Source organism: Microtus oregoni, unplaced genomic scaffold (genome assembly GCF_018167655.1).
Source record: "Microtus oregoni isolate MIOR12 unplaced genomic scaffold, Mior012 000026F_ref0000081, whole genome shotgun sequence".
NCBI classification, from domain to species: domain Eukaryota; kingdom Metazoa; phylum Chordata; class Mammalia; order Rodentia; family Cricetidae; genus Microtus; species Microtus oregoni.
The window spans coordinates 25,865,194-25,888,474 of NW_024543085.1; the positions used below are offsets into that span (position 1 = coordinate 25,865,194).

Sequence of the window (23,281 nt, forward strand, 5' to 3'; positions counted from 1 at the left end):
TCATTTTAATACAAGAAATTGCTATATTGGAGGCTGGGGATATAGCTCAGTGGTACAATGTTAGATGTACCCTGGGTTCAATTCTTAGTAATAAAAACAAAAACCCAAACAGAACAAAAAAATGATGCTATATTTGCAGCATATTTTCTGTATAATAAATTCAAACTATTTCATCAGTGCAGATAATTATTTTATTGTTTTACCTTTATGCAAGGTTATCACTATGTAGCCTAGTTGGCCTTGAACTAATGGTCCTCCCACCTCATTCTCATGCGCAGTTGAGGTTCTTGGCCCATCCCACCATGTCTTTACCAAATCTGTTTAGATAAAAGGTAATATTAAGTACAGTTCAATCAAAGACTTGTAAAGAAGTTGCTATAAGGGGGCTGGAGAGATGGCTCAGTGGTTAAGAGCATTGCCTGCTCTTCTAAAGGACCTGAGTTCGATTCCCAGCAACCACATGGTGGCTCACAACCACCTGGTCTGGCGCCCTCTTCTGGCCTCAAGCATACAGACAGAATATTGTATACATAATAAATAAATAAATATTTAAAAAAAAAAGAAAAAAAAAAGAAGTTGCTATAAGAACTTTACAGCAACCCACACTAAGTATGTAGACAACTTTTCTTTTTACATAGTCAAGTATATTTTTTGATAGTTACCATATAATACAAGGTTGGTAGTATTTTATGCACTGTTAATCCTCTATAGTACAGCAACTGATTCCACAGTATCTCTCAAAATCACAGATTTAAATTGGAACATGTCCTTATATTTAGTGAGTTAAGTGATATGTTCTTTTTTTTTAAGTATGAAAAATTTCTTCTAAATTCTTCTTTCTGTCCCATACTAGATAGTTCTTGACATGAGATGGAAACTCTGAATTTTTTTTTTAAGTTTATTTAAACTTTTTTTCCCAAGTAATATGTTCTTAAATGGGGCGTTAGCACCTATTGAGAGCTATTGACAGCGCCTTTCTTTTGAAAATCACCTTTTAAGCTTAGGGTCAACCTTCTTAACTTTAAAAAAAAATTCAAACCATACAAAATGGGATGCACACATCACCTGTCAAAGACACGTGTGACTACTAATTAGTTCATATGCACCTAAGACAAGAGGGAGCACTAATACTCTGTCCTCCACCTAAAAACCAGAAATGGGAAGGCTACCATTGAGATCTTAGAGAAGGGATGGTAGGATATTTAATGATGCTGTACAGGGGCTCAGGTTCAGGCCCCAGCACACAGACAGACAGATACCCACGCACACATGCCCTCTTCCCACAGTGGGCAGGAAAGAGGTGCTAATCAAAGCAGTAACAGTTTTCTTGATGTCCTCAGACATTTAACTAAAGTTTAATTTTATCAGCTAAATTTAATGCAAGTGTGACCTTTCAAGACGCCAATATTATCAAATCTCTTTTAATATTAAAAAAAAAACCAACAGGGGGCTGGGGAGAAGGCTCAGCAGGATTAAGTACTACATCACTTAGAAATTAATTTCATTTCAGCTTTAGGCTGACTTGTAGAACATTGGGGAAATACAGAGACACAACAAAGAAAGCTAGCGAGGTTCATTTTGAGTACTTACACTACTATACAACAATGAAATACAGTTTGTGATGGTGAAGGATGAAGGGTCGATTCTCACTGGAGTTACAATGCAGAGGATGCACTACGTCACAGGGCTGGAGGTTTAGAGTCATCCAATGGAATTAATATGTCGTGGGGTAGAAAACAACACAGGTGCTGTTGTATCATAAGACGCTTCCTAACAGCGAGCGTGTTCTGGTCACATCTAACAAGTCTGCAGAGCACACGTCCTGCTTCAGAAGAGGCGCTTATCGTACATGTTCGGCTCCAACTTCTTCCAGGACAAATAAAACCAAAGTCCAGATGTTTGGGATAAAATGATGGACTACTCTCCAAAAATCCATAAAATGTTCACACCAGACAGCCCAAGATTAACTCTCCTACAAAGAAAGAAAGAGAGAAAGAAAGAAAGAAAGAAAGCAAGAAAGCAAGCTTTAGTTGAATTGCTTGTGCAAGTATCTAAGGTCTGGTTCTAGTAAGAACACTGTCTAACGGAGACCAGCTGAAGTGACCAGCAGCGGAGCCGGCCACACAGCTCAGCAGGTGAGATCAAGTACTGGAGACGACTCTAGGAACTGTTTAAGTTATGTTTAGAAAAAATAGGTTTATAGGGTGCTGAAAATTAAATTTTCAGTCAGCGGTAGTGGCGCACACATTTAATCCCAGCACTTGGGAGGTAGATCTCTGAGTTCAAGGCCACCCTGGTCTACAGCACTAGTTCTAGGACAACCAGAGCTACACAGAGAAACTCTGTCTCAAACAAACAACCCCCCAGCCTTTCAGAAACACTAAGTAGAATCAATGATTTTTTTCTATTTAAATTTTAACCTTTTTCCTGGGTATGAGTGACGTGGGATATCCTTCTGTACACTACAAAATGTGTTGCTTGCCGGGCGGTGGTGGCGCACGCCTTTAATCCCAGCACTTGGGAGGCAGAGGCAGGCGGATCTCTGTGAGTTTGAGACCAGCCTGGTCTACAAGAGCTAGTTCCAGGAAAGGCTCCAAAACCACAGAGAAACCCTGTCTCGAAAAACCAAAAAAAAAAAAAAAAAAAAATGTGTTGCTTTTGGGCTGGAGAGATGGCTCAGAGGCTAAGAACACTGGCTGTTCTCCCAGAAATCCTGAGTTCAATTCCAGCAACCACATTGTGGCTCACAACCATCTGTAATGAGATCTGGTGCTCTCTTCTGGCCTGCAGGCATACATGCAGACGGACACTGTGTACATAATAATAAATAAATCTTAAATAAAAAATTTGTTGCTTTTATTGGCTGATGAATAGAACTGCTTTGGCCGATGGCAGGGCAGAATATACCCAGGTGGAAAAGCCAAACTGAATACAGGGAGAAAGAAGGCAAAGTTGAGAGGGACGCCAGCCAGTTGCCTAAGGAGCAACATGCCAACAGACCAGTAATGCACGGCCACATAGCAATACTTAGAGTAATAGAAATGGGTTAATTTTTTTTTTTTTTTGGTTTTTTCGAGACAGGGTTTCTCTGTGGTTTTGGAGCCTGTCCTGGAACTAGCTCTTGTAGACCAGGCTGGTCTCGAACTCACAGAGATCCGCCTGCCTCTGCCTCCCGAGTGCTGGGATTAAAGGCGTGTGCCACCACCGCCCGTGTAAGAGCTAGCTAGTAATAAGCCTGAGCCATCAGCCAAACTTTTATAATTAATATTAAGACCCTGAGTAGTTATTAGGGGGGGCGGGAGAGAAACTTCCGGTTACATCTAAATGTTGTGCCTGCATGTATATATGTGTATTGTGTGCATGCCTACTGTCTGTGGAAGCCAGAACAACATGTCATATCCCCTGGAACTGGAGTTAGACAGCTGTGAGCTACCATGGAGGCTCTGGAAATTTAACCAGGGACCTCTGCAAAGGAATCCAGGACTCTTAATAACTGAGCCATCTCCAGTTCCAACAACAATTTTGTATATTAACAATACACTTGCTGCAAATTACATATCCCATTCCATATATGCACACACATACATATATTTACAATGAAACCTTATGAGAAATTTTAGAAAAAAATATGTACCTACGGATACTGACAAATGCCTAAGACACATCATAAAATTAAAAGTCAACTCAAACAGCTTAAGTTTGGGTATAATTCATTTTTAAACAAGGTGAAAGATACAAACTCATTCCTCAGAGTTGTCTGGATAGCGAAAACCTGGCACTCTCGGCATTTTGTGCAGATCAATGGGGAGGCTGAATAGGAAGGTATTTTCATTTTCTGGTGTATACTGTTATGTCATTCAAGTATTTCTATATTGAACAAGCATTATTTTCGCAATTGAAAAATAATGAAAAACCTTCTTAGTTTAGATGCTTTCCGCAATGATTTTTCTTTTTAATCTTTCTTATATTAAAAAATGAAGGAGTGAATAAAGGGCTGGTGAGATGGCTCGGGGGAAGGTAGCTGCCGCCAAGCCTGATGACCTGCATTTAATCCCTGACTCACGTGGTAGTAGTGAACCGACTCCTGCAATTTATCTCTGACCTCCATACATGTACCTTGGCGTCTGTACTCTCCTCCCCACAACAAACGTCAGAAAAGTCAAGGCAGATAACTGTTTCTGTCTATGAGCTTCTTCTGCTGAATCTTTTACGTGTAACAAACACATCTGGGACAGAGCTTTGCCTTCACTAAGTGCAGTGCAATCCACAAGAGGAAGAGCGTGATGCCACGTGCACACACCGCTTCACACTTCCAGTAGACACCCAGTGTGTGAACAGTATACAGCTCATGTCAGCAGATAACTACCTCTTTCAGTGAAACCTGATATTCGTTTTGCCTTTTAGGGTGTCTCAGTTCACAAGTCATGCCCTCAGTATTAGTGGCACACGTACCCACGGCTACAGTGCTGGCAGCACACTCTGGAACATGCTTCATCTCTCTTCCCAGAGACATGCCCACCAGAGTGGGACCAGCCACAGATGTCCTCTGAACCAAGTACTTCCCTTGACATTTCATTATTTCTAGGTTCTTGTTATGACAGCTGGACCCCAGAAGCTAAGTTTGCAGACTCTCAAATTATACATTACCAGATTTCCTCAGTCCTGGGAGTGGCCTGCTTATTTCAAACAGTATTTGAAATACTGAATCACTGAATCATAGACATGACAACATGGTAATTCTGAATTTGTAAATAACGTGAGCTTCATTACTGATTTCATAAAAACTTCAACAGACTATTTTCATCCCAATTAGCAATATTTTGGAATGGGTACAGACTAGCCCCTTTGGAAGTATACAGACTTTGTGGAATGCGTTGTGTCTAAAATGGACTGGTTTGGAAAGCAGACTCTAAGTTTCTGCTTTTATACTGTCAAGTGGCAAGAGTCTGATTTTTATCCTATTTCAGAGATGCTCCCCAGAGGACACACTGAAAAGTTGACAGGATGGCCTTAGTTGACTTTACCGACAGGCAAGTGCAACTTCTGAAGCCTGAATGGACGAGACTCTGATCTAGAGTTCTGCCCACAATCTTTTGGTATATGTGCTGCCTCCCGCAGAATCTTAACACAGAAAGAAAACTCTTAACTAAATTAAATACTTAACCTTAAAATCATAAATACCTACCCAAGCATTCCCGACTCTTTGGTCTTTATGATGTAAAGGAACATCAACAATGTATGAAACATGTTATTTCTGCCCTAGAATCAAGACAAACACAGTAGGATTTAAACTCCAAAGATCAGGTCATGTAGGCAAACGCAGCTCTTACCATTCACACCCAGCAGTTTAGAATTTTACATAATTCAGAGTTTATTCATTCAACACACAACGCCTACTGTGAAGAGACGGAAAACATCCATGACAGAGCTGAGCATGAGCAGGAAAGGCGGACAGACAACTGAGCACCAAGTGTGAGGGGAGCCGGACGCTAGAGGAACACAGAGGAGCCTCTAACCTAGACTGGAGAGGCAGAAAATGGCTCCCAAAAAGCAACAATGTAAAGCAGACTTGAAATATGAACAGAAAGTTGACAGACCTGGTAGGGTGGGAGGGGCCACACATGCAGAACCAAAGCCATGGTGAAGTGTGGAAGGAAGAAAGCATTTCTGACGTTGATGGTCACACATAAGACATGCTCTGCCCCCAAGGGACCAGTCACAGGAGTGTCAGGACATCAAGAGCTGTGAAGTGATTTTACTGGCAATGCACAGTTGGGCAATCTTTGCCAGTTCTGAAACCAACTGTTACATATAAGTGCTGGGCTACAAAAGCCTTCTGTTGATGTCAGATTTTACTTAACTTTAGGTGTTTGCTTAAGAATCTGAGGATATATGAATTTTATAAGATAGTATTTTTCTATCATATAAAAATAAGGGGTGGGCATGGGGAGCAACAGGAACCTCTGTGGCTCAAAATACTTATGAATTTAAAAAAGTAAAATCAAACCAGAAAGAAGTGAAATTACTATGTCTGCTAGGAACTACTGGAGAACTCATTGTATAATTATAGTCAACAGTTCTATACGGAGGAGCCTGCATCAAGGCCTAGTAATCAGGAAACTGAGGCACGCAGGCCTGAGCACTGGAAGCCAGTCTGAGCTACATGTTGAGATCGTCCCCTCCAACCCTCGCAACTAGAAATCAACAAAAAGAAATTGTAGCCAATGTAAAATTTCTCAGTAAAGATGCTGGTTAAGAAAAAAAAAATTCAAAGGTCTGAGGCCAGCCTAGTCTCCAGGACAGATACAACTGCTACACAGAGAAGCACTGTCTTGAAAACCTAAGAGAAAAAACAAAACAAAACCCCACCAAAGCAAAATGAACCAGAAAGAGCTAGAAAGAAGGTGCACATCTTTACTCTCTGAGTTTGAGGCCAGTTGGGTCTACAAAATTGAGTTCTAGGACAACTAGACACTCTCTCAAACAAAACACAACAGAAAGCCCCAAATGAAGCGTCCAGAAGGTAACCTGACAAGATGCTAATAATAGCAGCTGCTTCTCCATGGTGGTTTTCTTTACACTCCCAAATTAAACACTATTGTGTTCAAGGCACACAGAACACAAGACCATGTGCTGCCTCATACAGGTAATCACAGCTCTTGCGAAGTGGGTGCAGGATCACCAAAAAACTTTAGGCCTGGGTTACAAAGTGAGACCTTGCTTCAAAAACAAAAACCAAACCCAGATTCAATTTTTAAATGTTATCAAAATGCCATCTTTACATCCCCTAGCAGCAAGCTCGTTAGGGTTGGGAATGCAGTTCAATGGTAGAGTACTGCCCAGTATACATGAGGTCCTGAGGTCAACCCTAGAACTGAAAACAAGAAATACCTTTGGAAGATTGTAGACATGTCGCTGATAGATTAGCTCATAATGTGGAGGGTTGACAGCACTCTGATAAACACAAAACACATTTTCATTCGTAACATCTGTAAAGAAAATACGACATGTTAAAAAACTAAGCCATAGCTGGGCGGTGGTGGTGCATGACTTTAATCCCAGCACTCAAGAGGCAGAGGCAGCTGGATCTCTATGAGTTCGAGGCCAGCCTGGTCTACAAGAGCTAGTTCCAGGACAGCCAAGGGTACACAGAGAAACCGTGTCTGAAAAACAAAACAAACAAACAAAAAACAACACAAAAAACATCCCTCCCCCCAAAAAACAAAACAAAAACCCTACAACATAAACCATAAAGGTATTTCAGGTGAAAATCTCAACATGCTCTTTTTGGAGTTAGTACCTGGTTTATTTGGTGTCTGGACGAAGTGCTGAGAAGTAAATGTTTTCCCATCAGGGTACTTAGGGTGTGGAGGTAATCTGGAATCGAGGTAGGTACAAAACACATGCATGATGATCTGAAGAGAGAAAACAGTCGTTCAAGGTTAGAATGGCAATCTAGCACAGAAACATAGCTTTGAAACGGTCTATACTTATAAAAATTATTTTTTTGTTTCATTTTGTTTAAGACAGGGTTTCTCTGTGTAGCCCTGGCTGTCCTGGAACTCTATCTGTAGACCAGGCTGTGCTCAAATTTCACAGAGATCTGCTTGCCTTTGCCTCCCAAGTGCTGGGATTAAAGGCATGTGTTACCACCACCTGGTTAAAAATAATTTTATATATAAAAAAGGAAATTAACTTAAATCACAAAACAATTTAGTGTGTTGATAAGGCGAAGTTTATAGTTCAAACAGTCTACGCCAGGGCTGGTATGAAGTCCAGTGGATAGAGCACCTGCCCTGGCTGAGATCTTCAGCAGCACCCTAAAAAATTTCACAAAATTGAAAAATATATTTGCATATGGGGTGGGACAATTTAAACACCAAACTTACGTCATCTTCATTTTTGCTTTTTTAGAGCAATCAAACAAAAGCAGAACATCCCTCTTCCCTCTTCTCACTGCTCCCTCATCCTGTGTGCATGTGTGTGCATGTGTGTGCATGTGTATTTCAAGACTCTACCTAGAGTCGCAAACATACCAGGCAAACGTTCTGTCACAGATCTGGACACCTAGCCCGTTTTTATTTTATTTATTAAGTTATTCCGGCTGGCCTTGATCTCACTCTGTAGCAGTTCAGGCAGGCCTTGAATTGAACTTGCAATCCTTCTGCTTCAGGTTTTTAAGTAGTAGGGATTATAGATCTACACTTGACCTGGCTCCTTATTTTCTGTTAAGTAGAGAATTTGCAACCATGCAGTTGCCAGCAAAACCAAGAAAATCTGCATATATTTAATTCTCAATTGAATATTAACATCTAAAATTAATTTTCATGTAAATAATACAACCCCCCCACAATTTTGAAAAACACAAACTTTAAAGCTCTTTGATTTACTTAGTGTGATGGTAGCAATCTTTCCTAAAGTAATAATTCTACATAAGAAAGAATGTGTTGGGGCTGGAGAGATGGCTCAGTGGTTAAGAGCACTGACTGTTCTTCCAGAGGTCCTGAGTTCAATTCCCAGCAATCACATGGTGGCTCACAACCATCTGTAATAAGATCTTATGCCCTCTTCTGGCCTACAAGGACACATGCAAGTAGAACACTGTATACATAATAAATACATAAATCTAAGAAAAAAAAAGAAAGAAAGAAAGAAAGAAAGAACGAAAGAAAGAAAGAAAGAAAGAAAGGGTCAGCCAGGTGGTGGTGGTGCATACCTTTAATCCCAGTACTTGGGAGGCAGAGAGAGGCAGGTGGATCTCAGTGAGTTTGAGGCCAGCCTGGTCTACAAAGAGAGTTCCAGGGCAGTCAGGAATGTTACATAGAGAAACCCTATCTTGAACACCCCCCACAAAAAAAAAAAAAAAAGAAAAAAGATGTCATAATATTCTTTGCTACATTATTTAACAAACAAATTCTTTTCCACCACCACTTTATCATCTTTTAAGTCTAATACAGAACAATTAAACAATGGTATCTAATCATGAAAAATGCTTAAATATCACAAAGCAAAAAGGGGAGCAGAAGTGTTCCTGCAGCCATGCTTAGGAACTTGAAATATTAGCACCAGTTGGCCGAACAGAAAGTAGGCATGATGCTGATGGTACTTAGTTTTAAATCCTTTCTAACTAATATTTGTAAGGGAAAAATAAAGCCATGTTAATATAATAACAAATTTATCAGGCTAAAAAATAATGAAAGACGTACGGCAGAGTCGGTGGGCAGGTCTGTATCCCACTTGCGTCCTTTGAAGTCTCCACCTCTGTTCCATCGGAACGAACTCATACAGCCTCCCTGGGAAAGTTCTGTGCAACAAAAGCCAAGATTAAAAACAAAAAAAGAAAAAACAAGCCAGAAAAAGAAAAGAAGCTTAGAGGATTACAGTAGGAAAAGTACACTGTTATAAAACCTTACCAGAGTATCCCCCAAAAGTACACTGTTATAAAACCTTACCAGAGTATCCTCCAAAAGAAACCCAAGACACCACAAGGAACCAGGTGACACTCTGGAGTCTTCATCGCTGCAGTTAGAATGTCGTGCATGGCTGCTGACATGCGTGAGAACTGCACTGTGGGTGTGTACAGCCATGACTTTCACTGCAGCCTGCACGTGGTGGCGCATGTCGGGAGGCAGAGGCAGGTGGATCTCTGAGTTTGAAGCTAGCCTGACCTACAGAGTTAAGCTCCACGAGAGCCAGGGTAACAGAGAAATCCTGTCTCGGACATTCACTGCGTTTCATCTTTTATATTGATGATACTTCATACACATATTTTCAATTTATATGTACAAATACTATCAATAGGCCAAGACTACCAAAATATTTGAATGTGAATTTATAGAAAATTCATGGATATATTCACAAACCCCAACTGTATAAGACAACAATCTAGCTCTTACAACAAATACCTTGCAAAGATTTAAAAAAGGATGGACAAGAAAACTACAGCTTAAAAGAAACAGATTAATTTATCATAATACACGATAGTATTTGAATCCTGCTTCAAACAAACAATATTTAAAATATGAGCTGGTAGGATATTTAAACACACACTGGATATTTCATAAAATAAGGGAAATACCACAAATGTGAGGTATGTCAGTTAATAAGTGCTAACCCCGTGGTAGCACTGTGTAACACTTTATGTTTTAGAGATACATTACGGAGAGATGGTTCAGTGGTTAATGGCACCAGCAACCCTTCCAGGACCTGGGTTCAATTCCCAGCACCCACATGGCAGCTCACAACTGTCTATAATTCCAGTTCCAGGGTATTTGACACCCTCATACAGATATTCATGCAGGCAAAACACCACTGCACATGAAAATAAAGAAATCATTAAAAAAAAAAGAAAAAACCCACACACATTACAGATGAACTGACAACTGAAAGGCTATCCAATGAGAAGTTCTACAAACAGATGCTGGCACGAGACAGAGGGAGGAAGCAGCCAGGGTAACACAGGGAAGGGAGGCCTGAGCAGACAGATGTTCTGAACTGGGTGATATTTATGTTTTGGCAGGTTGTGGTTGTGTGATTTTTTTTAAGACTTATTCATTTTATGTATATACAGTGTTCTGTCTGCACATACACCTGCACACCGTAAGAGGGCGCCAGATCTCATAACAGATGGTTATGAGCCACCATGTGAGTGCTGGGAATTGAACTCAAGACCTCTGGAAGAGCAACCAGTGCTTTTAACTGCTAAGCCACCTCTCCAGCCTTCCCCGCTTCCACTTTTTTTTTTTTGAGGTGCTGGGTACTGAGTAGGCAATCCAGGTAAGTGCTCTGTCACCAACTTTCATCTAGAGTTCCATGTATGCTTGAAATTTTCCTTCTGTGTTAAAGCTCTAGAAAGTCATGAAAAAATGCTTATTCCTAAATCTGAATCCAAGCATGGTTTAAAGCAGAGGACTCTTAACACTTTCCAGTTAAAATGCATGAAAATTTTGAATACTGAAGTAATATTTTTAAAACTTGCTTTAACGCCGGGCAGTGGTGGTGCACACCTTTAAACCCAGCACTCGGGAGGCAGAGACAGGCGAATCTCTGTGAGTTCGAGGCCAGCCTGGTCTACAAGAGCTAGTTCCAGGACAGGCTCCAAAGCCACAGAGAAACCCTGTCTCGAAAAAAACAAAAACAAACCAAAAACAACAAAAAACCAAACAAACAAACTTGCTCTAACAAAGAAACATTTTACAGTCTGTCCAAATGAAACTAACCCTGACTTTATGAGTTGTTCTCTAAGTAGAGAGGCACAATGAAGGGAGCGTATGGGCGAGCTTGGGAGGTTGACCTTCCCGATTCCAGGTCAGTTTCCTCAGATCCCATCTCCCCCCAGTCCTAAGCACATAACAGAAACCAGAAATTAAATATAAATGACTAAATGACAAGATTCAGATTAGCACGCCGATATTACAAAGACCATCACAGTGGCACACTCCCAGTTCTCGGTAGGATTAGGAGCGGAAAAGGAGCCCAGCCTGTTCAACTCATATTTAAGTTTCTTACACAGAATAAAATGATTAAAATCTTTAGGGATAGTCTTTTGACAGTCTTAGTGTATTAAATAGATGATTGAAAAGTTCTTCAAGTTTAAGCCTTCATTAGCCCATACTTAAATATACTTATAAAATATAGGACCATAATTACATAATTTCAAAATAGTGTTTTTCCTTGTTATCTTTCATTACAAAAACCCTAATGTTACAAAAGAGCTTTCATTTTTCCTCTTCAAATCAAGTTACCTTTGATTCTCTCAAACAAGTACTCCTGATTTGGTGTTAGGTCTAAATACTGCACAATTGCATTCAGAGTTGGAATGAGAGGAGCTTTGACCAGGGCAGCTTGCTTCAAGCTGGTAACACTCGCCTCTGTTAAAACACAAAGAACACAGATTACTTATCACAGAGACTCTCAATGAACTTCAAAGTTTTCTCTGCCTGTTTTCTGCCTGTTTTCATATAGCTGGTTCCTCACCGCCTTCGAGGTTCTACACAAGTGGGCGATGTCTTCCTTCACACGAGCTCACAGCTCCCGCCCAGCACAGAGATGACTACTCCGACGCTGTCTCTCTGTCCTAGCTCTGTCTTCTGCCCTGCCCGTCTGTCTCATCTATTAGGAAGAAAGCTCGACCAGGGCACGGGCTTCAATCATTTTTCTGCAGTGCTTACTGCTATCAATACCTACAATCGTTCCTGGCACATTGTAGGTACTCAATATTTGTTGAAAGAACAAAGGAGAGCAATAGTTTATCTTTTTAAAAAAGATTTATTTTATCATTTAGGTGTGTTTTTATTTTATATATTTTATTTTATAAGTATGAATGTCTTGCCTGCATGTGTATCTGTGTATTACATATATACTTGGTGCCTTCTAAGGCCAGAAGAGGGATGTCAGCCCCTCAGGAACTGGGTTGCATTTGGTTGTAAGCTGCCCTATAGGTGAAAGGAACAGAGCAGTGCTCTGACCACTGGACCATCTTCCCAGCGTCTGTGTGTGTAATGAGCACAAGAGTGCGGGAGCCATAAAAACCACTCCTGGGGCTGGGTTCACAGGCTGGAAACCACTCCTGGGCTGGGTTCACAGGCTGGAAACCATTCCTGGGCTGGGTTCACAGGCTGGAAACCACTCCTGGGCTGGGTTCACAGGCTGGAAACCACTCCTGGGCTGGGTTCACAGGCTGGAAACCACTCCTGGGCTGGGTTCACAGGCTGGAAACCACTCCTGGGCTGGATTCACAGGCTGGGAAATGTGGGAACTGAACCCAGGTCTCTCTCCAGCCCAGAAAGAACTTATCTTAACTTGCAGTAACTAGTTTACATAGTTTCATGCAAGGTGGCTAGATTTTCTTTCTCTCTCTTACACACATAATTACACACCTCTTTTTAAAAAGGCATACAAATTCATGTTGGCAAAACTAAAATATAGGAAATATTATACATATAAAAGTTATACCACAGCTTTCAAATTAAGCTGTATTAAAAGTTACCCACTAGCCAGGTGGTGGTGGTGCACGCCTTTAATCCCAGCACTTGAGAGGCAGAGGCAGGTGGATCTCTGTGAGTTCGAGGCCAGCCTGGTCTACAAGAGCTAGTTCCAGGACAGGCTCTAAAGTTATGGAGAAACCCTGTCTCGAAAAAAAAAAAAAAAAAAAAAAGTTACCCACTATATCAGGATAAGTATATTTATGATAGTGACTTCTCTTAGATTCTGAAAGATAAATTATACAAAAAAATTAAGAGGGAAAAAAGGCAGCTTAAGCACCTAAGCATCACCTGGTGTTAGAAGGATCTTCTGCTGAGCACTTGGGAGGCAGAGGCAGGCAGATTTTTGTGAGTTTGAGACCAGCTTGGTCTACAAGAGCTACTTCAAGGACAGGCTCCAAAACCACAGAGAAACCCTGTCTCAAAAAAACCAAAAAAAAAAAAAAAAAAAAAAAAGGATCTTCTAAGGGCATAGAAGATACAGCTGCCAATCAACCAATGAATGGGTAAATAAAATGTAGAAGGTGCACTCTGATTATTAGTTGGACATACAAAGAAATAAAGAAACTTAAAAACATTATGTCAAGTGAAGTGAAAGAAGCCAGTCACAAAGGACCACATACTGACATGAACTAGCCCAGATAGCACAGGCTGGTGCTCACACAAGGCTGAGGAAGTGCACGGAGAGACTGCTGAGGGTGTGGGAGAGATGAAATAGTGTAAAATTAGCCGGGGGAGGATGGTTCAAGCCAAACCTATGGACTGTCCACTTAACAGGCAAATTGTATAGGCAAATGTATGTTTAAGAACACCTCAAACAAATCTGCTACATTTGAGAAACAATTACAAACATTTTCTTCTTCACCCCATTACAAGAAGCTATTTTCCACTTAAACAGTGTACTGAAGTAAATCAGGCCGGCTCTGCTGCACATACCTCCGATCTGCAGCTCTGGACAGCCCATTCTTCTCATCTGAGTGCTGACAGACTCAATCTCCTGCACCAGAGGCACTAATATTGTCTCATTGATCCACTAGGAAGGAATGAAGAATAGCTTCTATAGTTATCATTCTAAAGTATTTCTCAAATTATTATTTCTTCCTTTTTCAGGCAACTTTTTTGTCTTCCACTTGACTAAGAGAATCAGAAAGTGTGGTGAGAATGTGAGTAGCCGTGCAGTGACGCCGAGGGAGCCGGTGAGCTGCACACAAATCAACTTACATTCTTAAGTCACATACAATTTTTATTTCAGAAAATGTTAAACTTTCAGCTAGATATTAATTTTTTTCAAAATTTCTCTTTTCAAGATGGACATAGTGGCTTATGCCTGTAATCTGCGTACTTGGGATGTGAGGCAGGAGAATTTTTGAGGAAGTTGGAGACCAGCTGGCCTACATATCAAGTACCACATCAGCCAGAGCTATATTATAAGACCTGTCTCTAAAACAAAACCCTTCTTGGCTAAAGGAAACAGAGACCAGCCTACACTTCTCGAGGTAACATGCACACGTTACCCATCACTTATACTGGTCTCTAGTCAGAAAGACCACTTTCAAGCTGGGGTAACTGATTAGCTCACTCGAGGCTTGCCCATACCTTAGCTGCAGATACACATTTATTACATTTAAAATCAGTTTGTAAATATCACAGCGTTACCTTTAAAGATTGGGAACTTCAAATCCCCTCCCCCATGGCTAGTATCAAACCAATTTGGGGGTGCGAAAGGCTGCATGATGGGAATCTGTCTGGGGTGTTTGTGCGTTACTATTCCGTGTTTGCAGTGATCCTGACCACCACCTCTATTCCTAAGCTTTTGTTAACTATGAAAGATGAAAATGTTTCAGGCGAAATACTAACTCACAATTCCTTATGAGAAATCTGAAGTAGAAAGCCTTTGAAAATTGAAAGCCCCTTCCTTTCTTTTCTGTATTATCTATTTTTAACTGTGTGTGCATGTCCGTGAGTAGAGGTGCATGCACAAGCCGGAGGCGACTGCGAGCTGCCTGACGGTTCTGGGAAGCAGACCCAGGTGCTGTAAAAGAGCAGACCTGCTCACAACTGCTAACCATCTCTCCAGCTCATGGAAGCCTGGGAAGAGATAAAATACCCGACAAACCTTTTGACTTTAAATACTCCATTCCAGTCTTTTGTTTGTTTGTTTTCTGAGACAGGGTTTCTCTGTAGCTTTTGGAACCTGTCCTGGAACTAGCTCTTGTAGACCAGGCTGGCCTCAAACTCACAGAGATCCGCCTGCCTTTGCCTCCTGAGTGCTGGGATTAAAAGTGTGGACCACCACCGCCTGGCGCAGTCTTGCTTGTAACTGGAAGTGTAACAAGGTAACAGTTCCAAGGACATCCTTGCCAGTCATTCTTCTTAACATTATTACATGCAAACAACTTGCTACCTACTCTCTGGCTACAGCAAAACCACCAAGTTAAAAGAGATACAGTCCGCATCCCCGAAAATTCTGAACGATGATGGTACTGGACTCAAAATACTGCATTTATTTTATTTTATTCTTGAAACAATGGCCTGTGATAGTCCTGAACTTACACTCTCGCCTCAGGCTCTTCAGTACGTGTTACATGTGGTGCCTCTTTCTCCTGATACTTTACTTAAAAACGAAACAAAATTCTTCTAAGGCATCGAAGGAGTTCTGCACAGAACCTGGGACTGACAGACACTCTGAGAAGCCACTGTCTCTGTGTGTGGAGGAGTCGAGGATTCTTGTCTAGGGAGATAAGGAAATTGCATGTATAACAGTGTTTCTGAGGGCCATGTTTGTAGGGCCCTGGTCTCCCTTATTGCTGGGGTGCATTCGTGGGGACAGTTTATGATTAGCTAACTAAGCTTCCTGTGTGTTTCTGTGCTCTCCCTGCCTCTCGTGGTGATTAGCTGCAGGGCATTTACTCTTTTGTTAATATGGTAATTTCCCACCTGCCTGGGCTGAGATCCTTGTGCAACAGTTAGGTACGTAAGGATTTCCCAAATTCTGAATAAAGGGCATTCGGCTGGTCTCCTTTCGAATGACCCTGGTCTCTCTGTGTGGGTTCTTTCAATCTCCAGGCCCTTGCCCGACTCACTTACGGTACAGTGGCATGCGAACTGTACCGAGGGTGTAATACAAAATCGGGTGTTACACACGTTCCTGTCTCCCTCACAATTCTAGGTATATAATACACTGACAGAAAACCTTTTGGGGAAATAGAATTGAAATTTTGGGAAAGGGAAGAAGTTAAAAATCATAGTTTCTTTTCTCTAGCTTCACTGACTAACACGGAAAGGACTACCCAATCTCGAGAAAACAGGCGCTGTAAGGTAATTGCACCATTATCTTTAGTATTTAATTCCAGCAATCTCACGAAGAACCTCAGCTCATAGTTTGATACTGTCCTACAACTGGCACAAGACGCAACTTACATTTCTTTCTTTCTTTTGAAGATTTCTTTAACTTAGTTTTATGTGTGTGTGTATGCATGGATGTACGTCTACCAGCATGTATGTATGTATGTATGTATGTATGTATGTATGACTGGTGCCCATGGAGGTCAAAAGAGGGCATCAGATCTCCTGGAACTGGAGTTATAGGTGGTTATTAGTCACCATGGGGCGCTGGGAATTGAACCTAGGTCCTTTGAAAGAGCAGCCAGTGCTCTTAACTGCTGAGCAGTCTCTCTAGCCCACAACTTACATTTCTAAACTTGGCTGTCCACGAGTCCATGTGATCCAGAAGCTGTCTATTCATGGTCACTCTTGCCCAGACCTGTTTAAAAGAGACCCTTCAGAAACACTAATATCCATTTAATTAGCATTCAGTAATTTTCTTATTACTAACTCATGGTTGTTCTTTAAAAGTTCCTTATTGTAGGGATATGTCCCGCCCCTTAGAGGGCGTGTTTGCCTCGGGCTAATGTTTGCCTATAAATTTGGTGAGCATGCTCCCAGCCGTCTCTTCTGCTTTCCTGGTCTCCGCAGAAGGGTGGTTCTGTAAGTCTATTTCGCCATTAAAGCTGTATATATATTTTTACAATCTGTCTGCATTCGTTTACGCCGTTACCCCTTATTTTGGTTGGGCTAGTGTTAAGTGTCTGTGTGTGTTTTGCTTTCAAGTATAAAAAAAGAATAAAAACCCTGTATCTGATATTAGACTGAAGAACAGACTGGCAAATGTATGTATTTTAAAACCAACAGTCTGGCCACTGAGAATTTTTTAAAAATTATTTATTTTTATTTTATGTGCATTGGTATTTGCCTGCATATATGTCTATGTGAGAATGTCATCTTCTGGAACTAGAGTTACAAACAGTTGTGAGCTGCCGTGTAGGTGCTGGGAATTGGACCCAGGTCCTTTGGAAGAGCAGCAGTCAGCTCTTAACTGCTGAGTCATCTCTCCAGTCCCGAGAATTTCTTTTTATTTTCCTAATGATTGCAGAAAGTATTATAGTCAGGGCATTTTAGTCAACTATGTATCATAAACTAAAAATTTCAATGACAAAAGCTATTCCACAGATAAATTTCAAGTTTCTATTCCTAAGCAGTAAAAGTGAGGATCACAGGAGAAAAGTTTTCTAGAAATAAAATAGTTTTCTAGTAATCTGAAGGTCTTTGTATATTAAATCTTTTTATTTTCCCTTTACCTCTTCGGCAGCTTGCTTAGAACTGAGATCAGCTTCATCTTTGTTAGCACACGGGGCCTGGGACCTACAGGCAAGCTGATACTGAAACTTCTTTAAGGTCTGTGCATAATCCCCCACAGAACGACTGTAATTCCAGAAGGTAGGGCTGGTGGAAGGAGAGGTGGAATCGGGGCTCCCTGCAATTAAAAATTCAAAGTGTCTTAGTTCTTATAGTCATTTTATACAGCAGTAACCCAGAGACACTAGGTATCTAGGAACTAGGCCACCTCTGACAGTACTCAAGGAACAAAAAGACAAGTACCCCCCACAGTACTCAAGAAGCATCTCCCCTGGCCCCCAACACTGTCTTCTCTTTGAAGATCACGGGTTAGACATTAAAAAAGACCATTTTGAGCCCTCGGAATGATGCATGGTTGCAAGTGTCTCTTTCTACTGTGAAACTCAGCTTGTGTTATGCTCTGAGACGCTCACTGACCAGGGAAAGCAAATGTTTGGAAGTTCCTCTGAATGGAGCTAACAGCAGCCTCTGTTAAGAAGCCTTTCTGGACTACAGGCTCTACGAACTGTTGTATGCGCTCCCTGTAGTGACTCCTGTGTTGATGAAAGCTATCTGACAACGTAAGAAGCGGACATCCAGGAGGCCATTCCCACCAGCAGCAGCACAGTTGGACAGATGAGGCCTCACTAACGAGTGTGCTTCTGAAGAGCTCATTCTTTCCAAGTCCGAGACAGGGTTTCCACCCAGCCCGCCCAGAATGCACAAAACTCTCCTAAATCTGAAAGGTAAACAACAAAACCACACAAATTTCTAGCAAATGAGACCCCAAGCATAAAAATCAGCTGCAGAAGTGTAGGTATTTAGTCTCCAAGAATTTCAGATAATTGAACTATTGGATTAACTTTGAAAAAGTGGGTTTAATTAACATCTCTGAGGTAGCCAGGCAGTACTGGCACACACCTTTAATCCCAGCATTTGGGAGGCAGAGGCAGGCGGATCTCTTGAGTTTTGAGGCCAGCCTGGTCTATAGAGTGAGTTCCAGGTTAGCCAGGTCTACACAGAGGAGCCATCTCAAAAAAAAAAAAAAAAATCAAACCAATCACTGATGCAGAAAAAAAAGAATTAAAAATAAAAGAATAAAACAAGATACTCTTTTTTTTTTTGGTTTTTCGAGACAGGGTTTCTCTGTAGCTTTGAAGCAAGATACTCTTAAAAACCAGGCATATTCATGCATAACTGGTTTTAAACATAAAGCAAAGAAAACCAGTCTAGAAATCACAATCCCAGAGAACCTAGACAACAATGAAGACCCTAAGAGAGACATACATAGATCTAATCTACTAGGAAGTAGAAAAAAACCCAAGATCTCCTGAGTAAATAGGGAGCATGGGGACCTTGGGAGAGGGTTGAAGTGGAAGAAAGAGGCAGGGAAGGGAGCAGAGAAAAATGTAGAGCTCAATAAAAATCAATTAAAAAAAAAATCAAGCATATTTGAGAAAAGCTAAACTCTGAGTCCAAAGTGACTAAAAACAACTGGGCTGAGTGATAAACAAGGTTGTTTTGTTTTATTTTTTAATTTATTTTATGTGCATTGGTGTGAAGGTGTCAGATCCCCTGGAACTGGAGCTACAAACAGTTGAGAGCTGCCACACGGGTGCTGGGAATCTGAATCTGGACCCTCTGGAAGAGTCGTCAGTGCTCCTGACCACTGAACCACTCTCCAGCCCTCAACAAGGTTGTTCTTATAGAAGAATGCCAGATCACCACACGTGGAAGGAACCCACAAGGAAGTCTCTACTTGCAACCATCTTGCATTAATCCACTTGGGCACGCCATCTGGTGGATCCTGCAGGAAGGGTGGCTGGAAGCCAGTAATCGAAGGGCAACTACTAAGGAACCTGCTTGCAACCATCAGGACCAAGAGAAGCAATTCTCCATCTCCACAGGCCAGTGTATCACACATCTGCTGAGCTGTGTGTTCCTACCAGGAAACAAAGTGAAAACAACTGGACAAAACCCAATTTTCACACTAGCTGGGTGTCTTTTCAAAGATACACATGCACACACCTTCTAGGTTAAAGACAGCAAAAGAAGTGCAACTAATTGGAGCAGCCTGCATCAGTAAAAGAAAAAAGTAAGTTTTTTTTTTTTTGAAAAAGGTCAGTTATCACTGGCTCTGGGTCAACCATATTAATGTGTCTGAGTTACAGTGGTGTATCAAAGGTAAGAAGTTCATTTTGAAGTTATAGGGGGAAATGTCCTGTTCTCAGGAGACACATGTAAAATACTGAGGGAAGAAGTATCACAAAGTCTACAACTTTTATTTTAAATGACTCAGCAAAAACCTTTGGGCATGTGTGAGGGAGAGACAAAATGAATGTATTATGTGTGCCTAGCTTCTTACTCCTGGAGAACTAAGTTGTCAATATTTGTTAGCAGTGTGTTCTAAAAACTTGAAATATGATACCTAAGTACAACAGCATGCCCAACACTCAGATATTAACTTCTAAATACTATTCTCTACGAATCCAGTCCACGGAGAGCACAGTGGCCCCTCGGCCAGCCAGGGAGACTATGGGATGAATCTGTATTATTTTGTGGATCTAGAAAGTGAGGGGAAAGGAAGACAAGCAAAAATGGGAAAGATGGGGTACAGGTGGGTACAATGTCGAAGAAAAATGTCAAGAATACAGAAGTCTTTTTAGCCTTAACTGTCCTGGACTATGTAACTCACAGGGATCCACATGCCTCTATCACTAGAGAGGTGAAATTAAAGGAATGTGCCATCACACCCAGGCAAAAACAAATCTTTAAAAAACAAGTTAAGCATTATGGGCCATTGATGGCAGTACCAGGGAAGCCAAGGAAAGTGGATTCCTGGGGCAGCTGGCAAGCCAGCTTAACTTACCTGCCAAGTTTCAGGCCAATAATAGAACCCATGTCAAAAACCACAAAGTGAACAGCACCCACGAAAGGGACACCTGCGTTGATCATATATACACACACGTGTTCCCCATACACTTGTATGGGGAAAATAAAGATGAGTTAATACCGTCACAAAGTCCCATACAAACAGGCTTGGCACTCAGGAGACCAAGTCAGAGCACTGTTATGTTTGAAGACCGCCTAGATGACGTAATAAATTCCACACCAGCCTATATGACTGCATCAAAAACACAGACATAAAAATCCCCATGAGAACATAGCAATAAGTTTGAAAAGAATTTTAAACAGTGTTAAAAGTAGCATTCAAATTTATAACAGGATATTTACACAGCCTGAGAGCAAGTAGGTTTGCAATTTTTTTAATAAATTTATGCAGAATATTTAAATTACCTAAAGCCTAAAAACATAGCAGAGAGGTTAAAAGTATAGAAATAGACAAAGACATACCAGGCAAAGAACTAGAGACCAGAATTTAGAGTACATGTTCTTTTCAATGTGTCAGAACCATTTATACAAAAGTGACCAGAGAGCCTCCAAGCAAGTCTAAGATTAAAGTCTTCCCTCCACAGAGAAAGAAGAGAAAGCCCAAACATGAATAGATATGGATCAGAATCTCTGGTCACAGCACAGTTAACCTAGGAGGAAATAAAGCTAACTAGGGCTTGTCTGGCTTGACAAGGAAAAGCAACAGCAATAACACTTACAAACATCGATAACAATATTTCTCAACGTGAGAGAAAAAGATATAAAAGAAATGAAAAGCATCTGAAAATCATAAAAGATATGTATCAATTGTTCTTTGTGCTACTCTGTAATTTCCAGTATACTTCAAATACTTTCAAATTTCAAAAAAGACGGAAGTAACAAGATAATATTGATTTGTTTCTTTGACATTTGTGGCACTTGCAGGCAGAATTAAATTAAAAACCCCCAGAGAGATTTCAGGCGACACAAAGAGCCATGCTCCAATAACTTGGCTTCTTCACCATGGCCACGCTTTTGCACCTAATGTGTTTTTCTGTGGAAGTTCCTGGGGGGAAAATCATTACTCAGTTCAATAACCTAATTTGGTTTCAAATAATTGACTTTGTAATAATCAAATCCACCTCAAATAGATTAAGACTTGCTAACGCTGGTTCCCTAGGTAAACTAGAGGCTTTAAGGAATTATTTAGAGACAAATTTTAAAATGGTACTAAAAAAACAAAACAAAGCCCAGCAGCACTTTTAGGGGCAATGATGCCCCCCTCCCCTGCCCTGCACCCCTGTCTTCCAAAAAGACTCGTGGAGAGCTATCATTTGAATATACTTTGCTTTACGCTGCTTGAGAACACGCACAACCACAGTTTAGGGACATTCTAGCTGTGTGAAAGGTTTTACATTTACCGCAGAGAGAGATTCAAGACTGCTCAGGGCAGCCATGTTAATCTATCAGTTTAAGGACCATGCGAAGCGACAACACAAATATGTACATCAGAAGAAAACAAAGTGTACCCAGCTTAACTCTATGCTGTTTCTCCTCCTCACTTCTCAGGAAGGTGTCCAGAGTCCGCAGGTCTGTCATGTAGTCCTCTTTGTCAGTAGGTGAGTTGTAGACCGTGGGTGAGGAGCGGTAGCGAGATCTCAAGCCACTGCTCTCCACGGGGCCGACAGTGGTAGGGTACGGGGAAGAAGGAGACAGACTAAAGCTCGCCAGCTGCACAAAAAGACAGGATGGGATTTACTTTCAATTGAAATGCAAACATTTATTTTTGATTTTTAAAAGTAATATATGCAAGCTATCTCTGAAATCCTGGCACACAGAAGATGGAGGCAAGAGGACTGAGTTTAAGACCAGCCCCTGCTACATGGGCAATTTCAGGCCAGCCTGGCTGCATGAGGCTCTATCTAAACAACAACAGTTTTAAAAAAAAAATCAACAGAGGCCAGGAAGATGGCTTAGCAGGTAAAGGTGCTTGCCATCCAAAGACACAGGCCTGACAACCCGGGTATGAGCCACACTAATAAAATAAGAATTATCTCGAGTAATTTTTCAGTTTTAAAATGTATTTAGAAAAAAACTGTGGTTGCATATAATTCCAGTATTTGGGAGATGGAGGCATGAGGATAAGAACTTCAAGGTTCACTGTCCTCAGCTATCCTGTGAGTCTGATGCTAGCCTGAGCTACAGGAGACTGTCTATACCTTAAAAGAAAGAAAAGAAAAAAGAGAACTGACTACTGTTCCAGAGGTCCTGAGTTCAATTCCCAGCAACCACATGATGGCTCACACCCATCTATGAGATCTGATGCCCAGAACACTAATACATAATAAATAAATTTAAAAAAATACCTGCATATTAATTATAAAATTTTTTTTAAATTATTTTTCATTCCTATTCTATGGATTTAGATTTCGAGTTTTTGGCTGTTATAACTAATGTTATGAATATCACTGTACATAAATTCTTGCTGGAATTTTGGTAACTTTAAAAATTAATTTTCATTAAATTTAAGTGGGGGGGGTGTTTGTGTGTGTTTGCTGCGATGATGCTCATGTGGCCACAGGGCAGGTGGGTGTGCTGGCCAGGTGACAGCCTTTGAAGCTATTTCTCTCCTCCTACCATGCAGGCCCTGAGGACCAAACTCAAGTCCTCAGGCTTGGTGGCAAATACCTTTACCTGCTGAGCCCACTTGCCAGTCCTTTAGAGCTTTCTTTAGGGCAGACTCCTCAAATTGA

At 41.0% G+C, this 23,281-nt stretch overlaps 1 protein-coding gene across 2 annotated transcripts in view; it reads right to left on the minus strand.

Annotated features, from left to right (window-relative positions):
• Positions 1–202: 202 nt before the first annotated feature.
• Tmem209 (transmembrane protein 209) overlaps positions 203–23,281 on the minus strand; it is a 28,688-nt gene continuing 5,609 nt past the window's right edge. For both annotated transcript variants that reach the window (XM_041675576.1, XM_041675575.1), the window contains exons 6-15: positions 22,058–22,259; positions 17,621–17,796; positions 16,675–16,746; positions 13,920–14,016; positions 11,745–11,870; positions 9,207–9,304; positions 7,301–7,415; positions 6,892–6,989; positions 5,186–5,259; positions 203–1,972 (exon numbers count right to left, since the gene is read on the minus strand). In XM_041675576.1, the coding sequence (XP_041531510.1) occupies positions 1,918–1,972; positions 5,186–5,259; positions 6,892–6,989; positions 7,301–7,415; positions 9,207–9,304; positions 11,745–11,870; positions 13,920–14,016; positions 16,675–16,746; positions 17,621–17,796; positions 22,058–22,259 (1,113 nt within the window). In that variant the 3' untranslated portion in view covers positions 203–1,917. The remainder of the gene's footprint in view (positions 1,973–5,185; positions 5,260–6,891; positions 6,990–7,300; positions 7,416–9,206; positions 9,305–11,744; positions 11,871–13,919; positions 14,017–16,674; positions 16,747–17,620; positions 17,797–22,057; positions 22,260–23,281) is intronic.